General features: G+C 48.0%; 1 protein-coding gene and 1 non-coding gene across 3 annotated transcripts in view; both read right to left on the reverse strand.

The window, feature by feature from the left end:
• The window catches only part of LOC107106596 (hepatoma-derived growth factor-related protein 2), a 59,977-nt gene extending 47,271 nt beyond the window's left edge, over positions 1 to 12,706 (reverse strand). For both annotated transcript variants that reach the window (XM_015406785.1, XM_015406778.1), the window contains exon 1: positions 12,543 to 12,706. In XM_015406785.1, the coding sequence (XP_015262271.1) occupies positions 12,543 to 12,614 (72 nt within the window). In that variant the 5' untranslated portion in view covers positions 12,615 to 12,706. The remainder of the gene's footprint in view (positions 1 to 12,542) is intronic.
• TRNAS-AGA lies at positions 9,496 to 9,567 on the reverse strand. The gene has a single exon. It is a non-coding gene; the product is annotated as a tRNA-Ser (tRNA).
• Positions 12,707 to 12,753: the final 47 nt, after the last annotated feature.

The following is a 12,753-nucleotide window of genomic DNA, read 5'->3' on the forward strand; positions in this document are numbered from 1 at the left end:
CATGTAAGCTTGAACACCTAGGCTTATACTTAGCAGCATGTATTAGGCACCATATTACTAAAAAACACCTTTGACTTTCACATTACTAGGGATTAAGCTTAGCCATATGTCAGGAGATTAAATTTAACTACATTGGCACTTCCTAAATCCATTTTACTATAGTCTAGAGCAGTGATGGCGAACCTTTTAGAGACCGAGTGCCCAAACTGCAACCCAAAACCCACTTATTTATCGCAAAGTGCCAACACGGCAATTGAACCTGAATACTGAGGTTTTACTTTAGAAAAAAACAACTCCTACATTAACATAAGATGATCCAAACAAAGTAAGGAAAGCAATCCCAAATGCATTCATTGACTTAAAATTATTTGGCAGAGAATTCCACACTTTAATGACGGTCTGGGCCTGGCTGGGGCGATGGCACGCGTGCCCACAGAGAGGGCTCTGAGTGCCACCTCTGGCACCCGTGCCATAGGTTCGCCACCACTGGTCTAGAGTGTCTAAGACAGGGAAGCAAATATCCAGAGGGCTGGCTAACTCATTGGTGTCGCAGTCTTTACTGGTGATCATATGAATTTTCTCTAATAAGAAAAGATCCCACACCTTGTGTTGCCACATTTGGACCGTAGGGGGAGTTGAAGATGTCCAGGTTTTCCCGATGACTATTTTGGAGCCATCCTTCCTGAGCGAAGACAAAAACGTGTGAGCCGAAGTCTAAAGAACTGTGAGATAGCTCACACTAACTCAGCTTAGAGGGAACACTGATCCTGTCCCCCCCCTCCTCTTCTCCAGATGGAGCGTTCCAGAGCCCCTCAGCCTTCCCTCCTAGGGCTGGGTCTCCAGTCCGATTCAAAAGAAGAGAAAAAGAAGAAGAGGAGACTGGATTTATAACCTGCCCTTCGCTACCCGAAGGAGTCTCAGAGCGGCTTACAGTCTCCTTTTCCTTCCCCTCCCCACAACAGACACCCTGTGGGGTAGGTGAGGCTGAGAGCTCTTTCAGAGAACAGCTCTTTTTCAAGGACAGCTGTGCCAGAACTATGGCTTGCCCAAGGTCATCCAGCAGGTGCAAGCGGAGGAGTGGGGAATCAAACCCGGTTCTCCCAGATTACAGTCCGCGCACTTAACCACGACACCAGACTGGCTCCTCCTCTGCACCCGCTCCATTCTGTCCGCCTCCTTTTTGAAGTGAGGCACCTCCGGTAAGGATCCGGATCCCTCAGAAGCGCATGAGACAGAATAACTGCTGGAGCAGGTGCCCAGGGATACCTTTTTGGGTGCCCGCCAAGCGTTTTGAGAAAGTGGGTGGAGCCAAGTGGGGCACTTGCCCAGCGGGGCATCTGATTGGCTACGCAGACTGAAATGACACTGTTCCAGTGGCTGCTGCAACCACAGTGTTCGTTGTATTCTCTTATCTCTCTTCCCCACTGTATTTTTAATTAGGCCACCAGTTTTGTATAGTGAGGAGATTCAACAAGCAGCTAAAATGGCATGTGAGAATCTCTTGGAGAAACCACTGAGTTCTTGTTTAAACTGGAAGGATGAGAAAAAGCCTTTGCTATCCTATCAAAGTGTTGGCAAAGAACCAGAATGTAACCAAGAAAATGTGCTACAAGATAGAGAGACTTTACCTACAACAGGATACGAAAGCCAAATCAACCAAGTGGACGGTATAAAGAAACCAATAAGGAATGCTTTGAAGTTAGAAAAAACAAAAGAAGGCTACCAAGACTCATCATGTGACAAGCTGATTAAACTTGCTAAGCGAAAAATAGGGAAGCACACAAGGAAAAGTACCAAACATACCAGAGACAATAAAAGACTGAAAGTCAGGGCTGTTTTTGGGCAGGAACGCACAGGAACGGAGTTCCGGCTGGCTCCCGAGTTGGCCACGCCCAGCAGGAACTCATTAGCATAATAGGCCACACCCAACAGCAGAAACTCATTAGGATTGGCCACATTAGGGGTGTGTGGCCTAACATGCAAAGGAGTCCCTGCTACAAAAAAAGGCCCTGGGTTTTGACAACAAACAAGGTAAACAGAATAACAAGCAAAAGGTAGGTGTGGCTGGATGACCACCCTTCTGGTAACATGGGGGTGCGGCCTAATGTGCTAATGAGCTGTGCTGTCAGGGGGTGTGGCCTAATAGGCTAATGAGTTCCTGCTGTTGGGTGTGGCCTATTATGCTAACGAGTTCCTACTGGGCTTTTTCTACAAAAAGAGCCCCGCTGAAAGTTATCGGAAAGTCATGTCCCACTAGCACGCTGGAAGTAAAATGGCAAGGACTGGAAGTGGAACTTTACATTTACAAAGAACTAAGACACTTAAATATGGTTCTGGCAAAAAAGAAGTTACAGAAAATTAAGAAAAGAATAATGCAATATGATTTGAGCCTTGGATCATTTTCTTTTTAGTGTTTGTGAGTAATGATGGAGAATTACGGTGAAACATTTCAGTACTATTTGGTGGCTTATTTAATTTTCATATGGATATTGTTAAATACTGAATGTAAGTAAATCTGAGTTGGATTCTACCAGGGCTCTTTTTGTAGCAGGAACGCCTTTGCATATTAGGTGACACATCCCTAATGCTTACAGGGGCTACTGTAAGCTCTTGGAGGATTTGCTATATTAGGGGTGTGTCACCTAATATGCAAAGGAGTTCCAGCTACAAAAAGAGCCCTGCGTATTTTTAATAATTCTGTTTTTAAGCTGTTTATATGTCATGTTGGAAGCTGCCCTGGCCCTGTTGGTGGGGGGGGGGGGGGTGTATAAATTTGATAATAAAATAAAATAAACTATACTAGATATTTTAGTTTATAAAGATGTAAGGCTGCAAAACAAGAAATAATGAAATAAGGAATTGTGAGGCAGCTTTACTTTAAGTTGTGATTAAATAGAAATATGAGACAAAACAATTATTATGTTAGTGAAGTTACAAAAATGATTGTTGGGAGGCGGTAATTAGGAGAGTAAGTAACAAATAGGTGAATTGATTCTGGTTTCCATGTTAGAACCTAGAAATAGTAGCAACAGAAGTAAATAGTAAGATTATAAAGTAAGAGTGAAATGAAAAAATACGAGGCGACTGGATACTGGACATGCGACTGCTGTAAAAGAATAGGTATATGTTCTTGGTAAAGTACTACACATAATTTCCAGTAAGGCTATAAATGAGTTTATTTGTTAAAGGTTTTGCTTTAAATTTTTCCTAGTAAATTTTTATATAGCAAATAGACGGAACAGTAGTAATAGAATGTAACTACCACGTGCTAAAGGAAAATATATATTTGTAACATTAATTAATTGAAAATCAGATTAAATGAATGTTTTTGTTAGAAAAAGCAATATATAGGTGAATTGGTGTTGGTTTTTATCAGAGAACTTAGAAAATTGCAATAGAAGCAAACAGTAGGAGTATAAAGTAAGAATGACTAAAAATTCTGGAGACTTGATACTTGTTATATGAATGTTAAAAAAGAAATGAACTTATTTGTTTAAGGTTTTGATTTAAACTCTATGAGGTCATGTAATAAGTAGATGGTTTAGATGTAATAGAAGATAATTGCCATGTATTATTGCAAAATATATATTTGTAAAATAACTATTTGGAAGTCAAGACTAACTGAATGTATTTGTTGGAAATATCTGGAAATCTTCGGTATAAGGATGGGAAAACCAAAAACTAATTTGAATTTATTATGTTATGTTTTGTTAGAACACCTTGGAGAGTTTAAGATGATTTGTCTCTTTGTGTATATGTCTTTTCTTGGTGTTCAAAAGCCAATAAATATATTATTCAAAAAGGCTGAGGACTCCTGCTCTAGCGGGTGCATGAGAATCAACTACCTTGTCCTACAGCAAGGCCTCCAATTCAAATTCGAAGAGACAGCGTCTCGCCCACCCGAAGGTTTCCAAGAGCTGGTCCTTAATAAGCTCCGTTTTTCTTCCCGACCTCTGGTTTGGAACGCAGAGTCTCAGAAGCGTTCTCACACGTGTACATGTCATCTCAGAAGCAACCAGCGACTGACTTGTACGTTTGTGGGCTGTCAACTCCTGTCTCTGCAAGCGTGAGAGCACATGACCGGCCCCCTCCAAATCTCTCCACGCGGAGAACTGGGGCTGAGTTAACCAACCACATGGGGCATGAAACGCAGTGCGTCTGTGAAAGAGGCTCGCAGGAACACCCCTCCGCACACACGGACATTCATATAATTCAGGAACAAGACCCTCGGAACCGCAGGGAGGGTGGGGGGCTCTGCAAACGACAGGATGCGGTAAGGCAGTGGTGGCGAACCTACGCCACGGGTGCCAGAGGTGGCACCCAGAGCCCTCTCTGTGGGCACGCGTGCCATCGCCCCAGCCAGGCCCAGACCATCAGTAAAGTGTCGAATTCTATGCCAAATAATTTTAAGTAAATGAATGCATTTGGGATGGCTTTCCTTCCTTTGTTTGGATCATCTCAAGTTAACGTATGATTTGTTTTTTCTAAAGTAAAACCTCAGTATTCAGGCTAAATTGCCGTGTTGGCACTTTGCGATCAATAAGTGGGTTCTGGGTCGCAGTTTGGGCCCTCGGTCTCTAAAAGGTTCGCCATCACTGCGGTTGGGTCTTACCCACAATGCAAAGTCACAGGTGCCTGGGAGCGCTCAAAGCTACATTTTTCCCCTCGGTGGTTTTGGGGTGCACAAATGCAGAAGGCTTGGGGTCCAACACTGTTTGGGCTGAGGGGGGGCGGTGTCGATCCTGTTGCCGCCAAGTCTCTGTCAGAAGCCCTGCTCCCTTCATACCTCTTTAGGCTGCACGAAGGGAACCCCGGCCCGTAAAAGCAGACACAAAGCCCAGGGCTGCAGGAATTTAGCTACACCAAATACAAGATAGCTCTGACCTGGATGGCCCAGCCCCATCTGATTTCATGTGTTAAGCAGGTTTGGCCCCAGCTAGTACCTGGATTAGAAGAAGAGCTGGTTTTGGTGGTAGTGGTTAGGAGTGCAGACTCTAATCTGGGAGAACCCGGTTTGATTCCCCACTCCTCCACGTGCAGCTGCTGGTGTGACTTTGGGTCAGTCACAAGTTCTCTCAGAGATGTTCTCTCACGGGCAGTCCTCGAAAGAGCTCTCTCATCCCCACCTACCTCACAGGGTGTCTGCTGGGGGGAGGGGAAGGGAAAGGAGTTTGTGAGACACTCTGAGACTCCTTTGGGTAGTGAAGGGCGGGGTATAAATCCAATCTGTTCTTCGTCTTCTTCTGTAGAGATTGAAAAGGTGCAGAAAAGAGCAATCAAAATAATCATGGACCTAGAGCAGCTGGACGAGGAGGAAGAAGAGGAGGAAGGAGGAGGAAGAAGAAGACAAAGAAGAGGAAGAAGTAGTATTGGATTTATACCCCAACCTTCACTCGGCGTCTCAGAGCAGCTTACACTCTCCTTTCCCTTCCCCTCCCCACAACAGACACCCTGTGAGGCAGGTGGGGTAATTCAGGAACAAGACCCTCGGAACCGCAGGGAGGGTGGGGGGCTCTGCAAACGACAGGATGCGGTAGGGCAGTGGTGGCGAACCTATGGCACGGGGGCCAGAAGTGGCACCCAGAGCCCTCTCTGTGGGCACGCGTGCCATCGCCCCAGCCAGGCCTAGACCATCATTAAAGTGTCGAATTCTATGCCAAATAATTTTAAGTCAATGAATGCATTTGGGATTGCTTTCCTTACTTTGTTTGGATCATCTCAAGTTAACGTATGAGTTGTTTTTTCTAAAGTAAAACCTCAGGATTCAGGTTAAATCGCCGTGTTGGCACTTTGCGATAAATAGGTGGGTTTTGGGTCGCAGTTTGGGCCCTCGGTCTCTAAAAGGTTCGCCATCACTGCGGTTGGGTCTTACCCACAATGCAAAGTCACAGGTGCCTGGGAGCGCTCAAAGCTACATTTTTCCCCTCGGTGGTTTTGGGGTGCACAAATGCAGAAGGCTTGGGGTCCAACACTGTTTGGGCTGAGGGGGGGTGGTGTCGATCCTGTTGTCGCCAAGTCTCTGTCAGAAGCCCTGCTCCCCTCATACCGCTTTAGGCGGCACGAAGGGAACCCCAGCCCGTAAAAGCAGACACAAAGTCCAGGGCTGCAAGAATTCAGCTACACCAAATACAAGATAGCTCTGACCTGGCTGGCCCAGGCCAGCCCAGCCTCATCTGATTTCATGTGTTAAGCAGGTTGGGCCCCAGCTAGTACCTGGATTAGAAGAAGAGTTGGTTTTGGTGGTAGTGGTTAGGAGCGCAGACTCTAATCTGGGAGAACCCGGTTTGATTCCCCACTCCTCCACGTGCAGCTGCTGGTGTGACCTTGGTCGGACACAAGTTCTCTCAGAGATGTTCTCTCACGGGCAGTCCTCAAAAGAGCTCTCTCACCCCTCACCTACCTCACAGGGTGCCTGCTGGGGGGAGGGGAAGGGAAAGGAGTTTGTGAGACACTCTGAGACTCCTTTGGGTAGTGAAGGGCGGGGTATAAATCCAATCTGTTCTTCGTCTTCTTCTGTAGAGATTGAAAAGGTGCAGAAAAGAGCAATCAAAATAATCATGGACCTAGAGCAGCTGGACGAGGAGGAAGAAGAGGAGGAAGGAGGAGGAAGAAGAAGACAAAGAAGAGGAAGAAGAAGTATTGGATTTATACCCCAACCTTCACTCGGCGTCTCAGAGCAGCTTACACTCTCCTTTCCCTTCCCCTCCCCACAACAGACACCCTGTGAGGCAGGTGGGGCTGAGAGAGCTTTTTCAAGGACTGCCCTTGAGAGAACAGCTCTGAGAAAACTTGTGTCTGACCAGCAGCTGCATGGTCACACCAGCAGCTGCATGGGGCGGGGCGGGGTGGGGAATCAAACCCAGTTCTCCCAGATTAGAGTCTGCCGCTCTTAACCACTACACCAAACTGGAAGTCCAGGGTTGGTATGGAGAAGCAGGCAACGGCAACCCACCTCTGGTTGTCTCTTGCCTTGAAAACCCTACAGGGTCACCATAAGTTGGCTGCAACTTGATGGCACCAATACAAGACACTACGACATGCAGAAGCAATGGAAAAGAACAAGAGTCAGGTAGCATCTTAAAGACTAACAAAATTTGTGGCAGGAGATGAGCTTTTGTGAGTCACTGCTCACTTCTTTTGATTCAGCAAAGCTCGTACCCTCCCACATATTCAAATAGCATGTTGGAGACAGTGGAGGTCTATGTGGTACAGAGAACCACGTCCAGCATCAAAGGTTAATGAGTATTTATTTTAAAAGGAAATATTTACAGGCATACTTTTAGCACAGCGCCAGACTGAGCAAGAGAATTCAAAATAATTTAGGACAAAAATGCAAATCCTCTGTCCCACTCGCTATACACGCCCTATCCAGTGTTCCCTCTAAGCTGAGTCAGTGTGAGCTAGCTCACATTTTTTAGCCTCTGGCTGACACATTTTTGTCTTAGCTCAGGAAGGATGGCTCCAGAGCAGACTAATTTAGGCAGCAGCCAAATCGCTCATCCACAACTTTAATGCCAGTAGCTCACAAAGTAGAATTTTTGCTCACAAGACTCCACAGCTTACAGGGAGCATTGGCCCTATCTGATGGTAAAGTTGCACAGGCTCGCTTAGCTGTTCTAGTTCTCTACAGAGTTGCCATTGCCTTTAGGCTCCCTTCAGATGTCCAGGCCAACCACACAGCCAACGGCCGCCTGCTTGCGGACCACAGCTCAGAGTTCTCCTCCCTGAAGCATCCCGGGGAAAGAGAGCTACTTCCTGTTGCATGGAGATTTTATCATCTCTGTCTCTCCTCCCAGTTGACCAGGTTAGGCCAGGTCAGAGAAGTGTTTCCTCCAGCCCCTTCCTGGAGATTTATCCCTGGAGTTGTTTTAGACCCTAGTCCTCTAAACTCTGTTCCCTGCCTGGGGGGGGGGAAAGAAGGGGAAGGCTTGGCCACCCCATTGTCTTTCCATTTGTATAAAGGTGAGTCTGGAAAGCCATTGAGGGACTTCCTCCTTCCCAGAGAAAAGAAGACAAAACCGCAACCCTAGAGTCGGATTCGACTGGCTTTCGAGCAAGGGAACCTTTACCTTTAACCTCCCAGGAGAAAATGCATTTCTTCATACACCCTATACACAAACCATCCTCTTCCCCAATACGGAGGAGGTGCAAGAGGTATTTCTCATGCAGCAGTTATGTGCCATATCCCCCCTCCTCCGCCTCCCAGCTTCAGATGAAAACAGCCTAACATTCTCTTCCGTAATGATTGCAGAGGTGCAATATGCCTATTGCCCAAAGGGTAAATATACAGAGCTAATCACAAGTTAAATCCTGTAAATTCCACTTCCCAACTTTGGACTGCGGAGCACGTGCATGAGCTATTAGTATAGCCTCCCCGATTGCAGGACTTTTGCATTGCCCAATCCAGGCACCCACACCCACCATACGGTGATGGTAAATGCCAAGCAAAGTAGTTGTGGCTTCCACCCTTGGCTCAGTCAAAGGAGGCAGTCTTAGGATGCATTAACAGAAGCATTGTCTCCCGATCACGGGAGGTGGTAGTTCCGCTCTATTCTGCTATGGTCAGGCCTCACCTGGAGTACTGTGTCCAGTTTTGGGCACCACATTTTAGGAAGGATGTTGACAAGCTCGAGCGTGTCCAGAAGAGGGCAACCAGGATGGTGAGAGGGTTGGAATCCAAGTCTTATGAGGAAAGGCTTAAAAAGTTGGGTATGTGTAGCCTGGGAAAGAGAAGCCTTAGAGGGGACATGATTGTTGTCTTCAAATATTTGAAGGGCTGTCATGTAAAAGATGGAGCAGATCTATTCTCTCTTGCTCCGGAATGCAAGATTAGATCTAATGGGTGGAAATTACAAGGGAGTCGATACTGGCTAAATATCAGGAGGAACTTCCTAACTGTAAGAGTGGTTGAGCAGTGGAACAGTCTGCCTCGGGAGGTGGTGGAGGCTCCTTCGCTTTTCGAGCGGGGGCTGGACGACCATCTTTCGGGTATGTTGTAGGGCTCTCTTTCGGCTATGCTCCTGCAGAGTACAGGGGGTTGGACTAGATGACCTGCAAGGTCCCTTCCAATGCTAACATTCTATGATTTTACGATTCTAGGAACTTTCATGGAAGTGTTTGCATCCCTGCCACGCACACGCCATCAAAAAAGAGACAGGACCCTCTTAAATTCACATAACAGGCTTCAGTTATAACAGCAATACAATTCGCATATGTGTGCGTATGTTTTGTTAACTGTCTTATATGCAGAGTCTCAGGGTCAATATGGTATGTAGGGGCCCAGCCTACCTTCCCTTGCAACTGCAAAGTTGTGGAGGTTGGGAACACAAGCCACAAGAAAGCTCACTATATATGAAAATACATACATGGACACATGAAACTCCCTTATACTGAATCAGACCACTTGTCTATCACAGTCAGTCTTGACTACTCAGACTGGCAGTGGTTCTCCAGGGTCCCAGGCGGAGGTCTTTTGCATCACCTGGTCTTTTCAGGTGGAGACGTCAGGGATTGAACCCGAGACCTTCTGCATTCTAAGCAGATGCTCTACCACTGAGCCACAGCCCCTCCCATAATACATGGCTACGGATGAACAGTTTGGAAGGTAAAGAAGTAGCCTCCCTGATGATGGACAGAAGTTAAAAAATGCAAAACCTCAAGGTATGGAGAAATGTTCTTCTTCTCTTCCACTCCCCAGGTGCTGACAAGAACAGCAAAGCAAAGGCTGCCCAAGTGTATGATTCTGTGGGGTTTGTGGGCAGTGGGGCTCAACTTGGAAATACCACCCCAAACACACAGATCACAGAATCAAAGGGGTGCAGAAAGAAATTGCATACTGAAGCTGCCTCGGGATGTGGTGAGCTCCCCCCTCACCGGCTGTCTTTAAGCAGCGGCTGGACAAACACTTGCCAGGGGTGCTCTAGGTCAGTGGTGGCGAACCTATGGCACGGGTGCCAGAGGTGGCACTCAGAGCCCTCTCTGTGGGCACGCATGCCATCGCCCCAGCCAGGCCACCACCTCCTATATAGGAGATGGTGGCCAGGCCCAGCCCATCATTAAAGTGTCGAATTCTCTGCCAAATAATTTTAAGTAAATGAAAGCATTTGGGATAGCTTTCCTTCCTTTGTTTGGACCATCTTAAGTTAATGTATGAGTTTTGTTTTCTAAAGTAAAAACTCAGTATTCAGGCTAAATTGCCATGTTGGTACTTTGCAATAAATAAGTGGGTTTTGGGTCACAGTTTGGGCACTCGGTCTCTAAAAGGTTCGCCATCACTGCTGTAGGCTGATCCTGCATTGAGCAGGGGGTTGGACTAGATGGCCTGTCTGGCCCTTTCCAGCTCTGCGATTCTATGCTTCTATGTGAAGTTATGGGGGTGCAGGACCCTACAATGCAAGACCCTGGGTATAGGAGAAGACAAAACCAGATCCCTGAAGTGCCCCCCCCCAACACTTCAGAACAACAACAAGAAGAGATTGGATTTATACCCCACCCTTCACTTGGGAGTCTCAGAGCGGCTGACAAACTCCTTTCCCTCCCCCTCCCCACAACAGACACCCTGGGAGGGAGGCGGGGCCGAGAGAGCTCTGACACAAACTGCTCTTTCAGGAACAGCTGTGCCAGAGCTTGTGACCAGTGTTCCCTCTAAGCTGAGTTAGTGTGAGCTAGCTCACAGTTTTTTAGCTTCCAGCTCACAGATTTTTGTCTTAGTTCAGGAAGGATGGCTCCAGAGCAAACTAATTTATACAGCAGCCAAAACGCTCGCTCACAACTTTAATGCCAGGAGCTCACAAAGTAGAATTTTTGCTCACAAGACTCCACAGCTTAGAGGGAACACTGTGACTGACCCAAGGTCACATCAGCAGGTGCAAGTGGAGGAGTGGCGAATCAAACCCGGTTCTCCCAGATTAGAATCCGCACACTTAACCACTACACCAAGGAGGAAGAGGTTCCACTACCCTGTGATGGGGCAGACATATATGGCCAATACCACGCATAACCTCAGGGTATGGAAAATGCACCTCCATTTCATAATCTGCGGGCAATACTGCTCCAATTCTGCCAATCTCATAAAATTCTGAATGAGAGAAGGCAGACCAACCCCTCAAAAATGCTGGACAGGACATGGAAGGTCAGCCCCACATAAAACCCAACAATGGAAAAACAAAAATGGCACCCATGTCGTAAGACGAAGTGTGACCCATTTAAGTTTCCCCTACCTGCACCAGCTCGGGGTAGGATGATCTGCCCTACAAAAGCTAAGCTAAAAAAGCTAAGATTTCTGGGCAAGAGCAATGTGACCAAATACAGCATACCCCCACATTTAGGAGTGCGGAAAGGTACCACCGGCCAAGTCAACAACGGAGGCCCACAACCAAAACCATGCAAATCTCAACAGTGCAGCCAAACCAACCTTCCTTCCGTCTAACACACGATTAGAGATGCAGCCCCAACGGTAACGCATTCTTTTGGTGGATGCAAAAAAGATTCCACCCCACCCAAAGGAACTGCAAGCATATACCACCAACCAGTGTTCCCTCTAAGATGAGTTGGTGTGAGCTAGCTCATAGGTTTTTAGCCTCCAGCTCACAGATTTTTGTCTTGACTCAGGAAGGACAGCTCCAGAGCAAACTAATTTATTCAGTAGCCAAATCACTTGCTCACAACTTTAATGCCAGTAGCTCACAAAGTAGAATTTTTGCTCACAAGACTCCACAGCTTAGAGGGAACATTGCTACCAACCCCCACCGAAAGTCATCGCCAATTACTAGAGGCAGGTGGGAGATCCCCCCAAATGCAGCATCTTTTAATTCCGCTAATCTCGAGTCATGTAGGAGAACCCCTCTCCTCAACAACAACGACACACACACCGGCACAAACCCATGCAACACCTGAGGAAGCAAGAACAAAAAGAACCACCATCCTAAAAAATGCAACCCGCTCCATGTCCCCTCCTACACAAAATACAGATGGAAGGTCACCAAATAGTGTGTCTGTGTGGCACTGCTCTGGGGGGCCCTGGGTGCAAGAGGGCACCTCCCCACCAGTGTTCCCCCTAAAATCAGTTAGTGTGAGCCAGCTCACAATCTCTAAACCTCCAGCTCACAGATTTTTGTCTCCGCTCAGGAAAGGGCGGCTCCAAGAGCAAAACCAATGGATGCAGCGGCCCGATCCCTCGGTCACGACTTTAACGCCGGGGGCTCACCAAGTAGAATCCTTGCTCACGAGACTCCGCGGCTTAGAGGGAGCGTTGCCACCCCCAGAACCTTTGCAAAGCCTGCAGGACCAACCGCGTGCAAGACCTCACGGTGCAGGACCACACTCTCTCCCCTTACAACATCGGTGGGCAATTGCAGCTGCAAGGTTTGGGGGGGGGGCGCGGCCGGAGGGACCCCCCCCCCCCCCCCTATGCCCTCGCATGCACCCGCTCCCCAGCTCCTCCCATGCAGAGCCTCGCCGGGTGCAATCAAAGGGGGTTCGGGGGGGAGGGGCGCCGTTGCCCAGCGACGGGCTCCCCCTCGCCCCCCGCGTCTCTCACCCACCCGGGCCGGCCAATGCGGGTATCCCTTCATCTTGGCGAAGACGAGGTCCCCGGCTTTGAAGCCGTGCGGCATCTCTGCGTCGGCGGCAGCGGGCGAGCGGCGAGCAGGCCCCAGCCAGGCCTCAGGCTTCGCCAGGCAACGGCGGAGGGGGCGTGGCCGCCGGGCAGAGGAGAGGCCCGGAGGGGGGGGGGAGCCTGGAGGCGGACGATTC

This window comes from Gekko japonicus, unplaced genomic scaffold, assembly GCF_001447785.1.
Source record: "Gekko japonicus isolate JY-2015 unplaced genomic scaffold, Gekko_japonicus_V1.1 scaffold1972, whole genome shotgun sequence".
In the NCBI taxonomy this organism is placed as follows: domain Eukaryota; kingdom Metazoa; phylum Chordata; class Lepidosauria; order Squamata; family Gekkonidae; genus Gekko; species Gekko japonicus.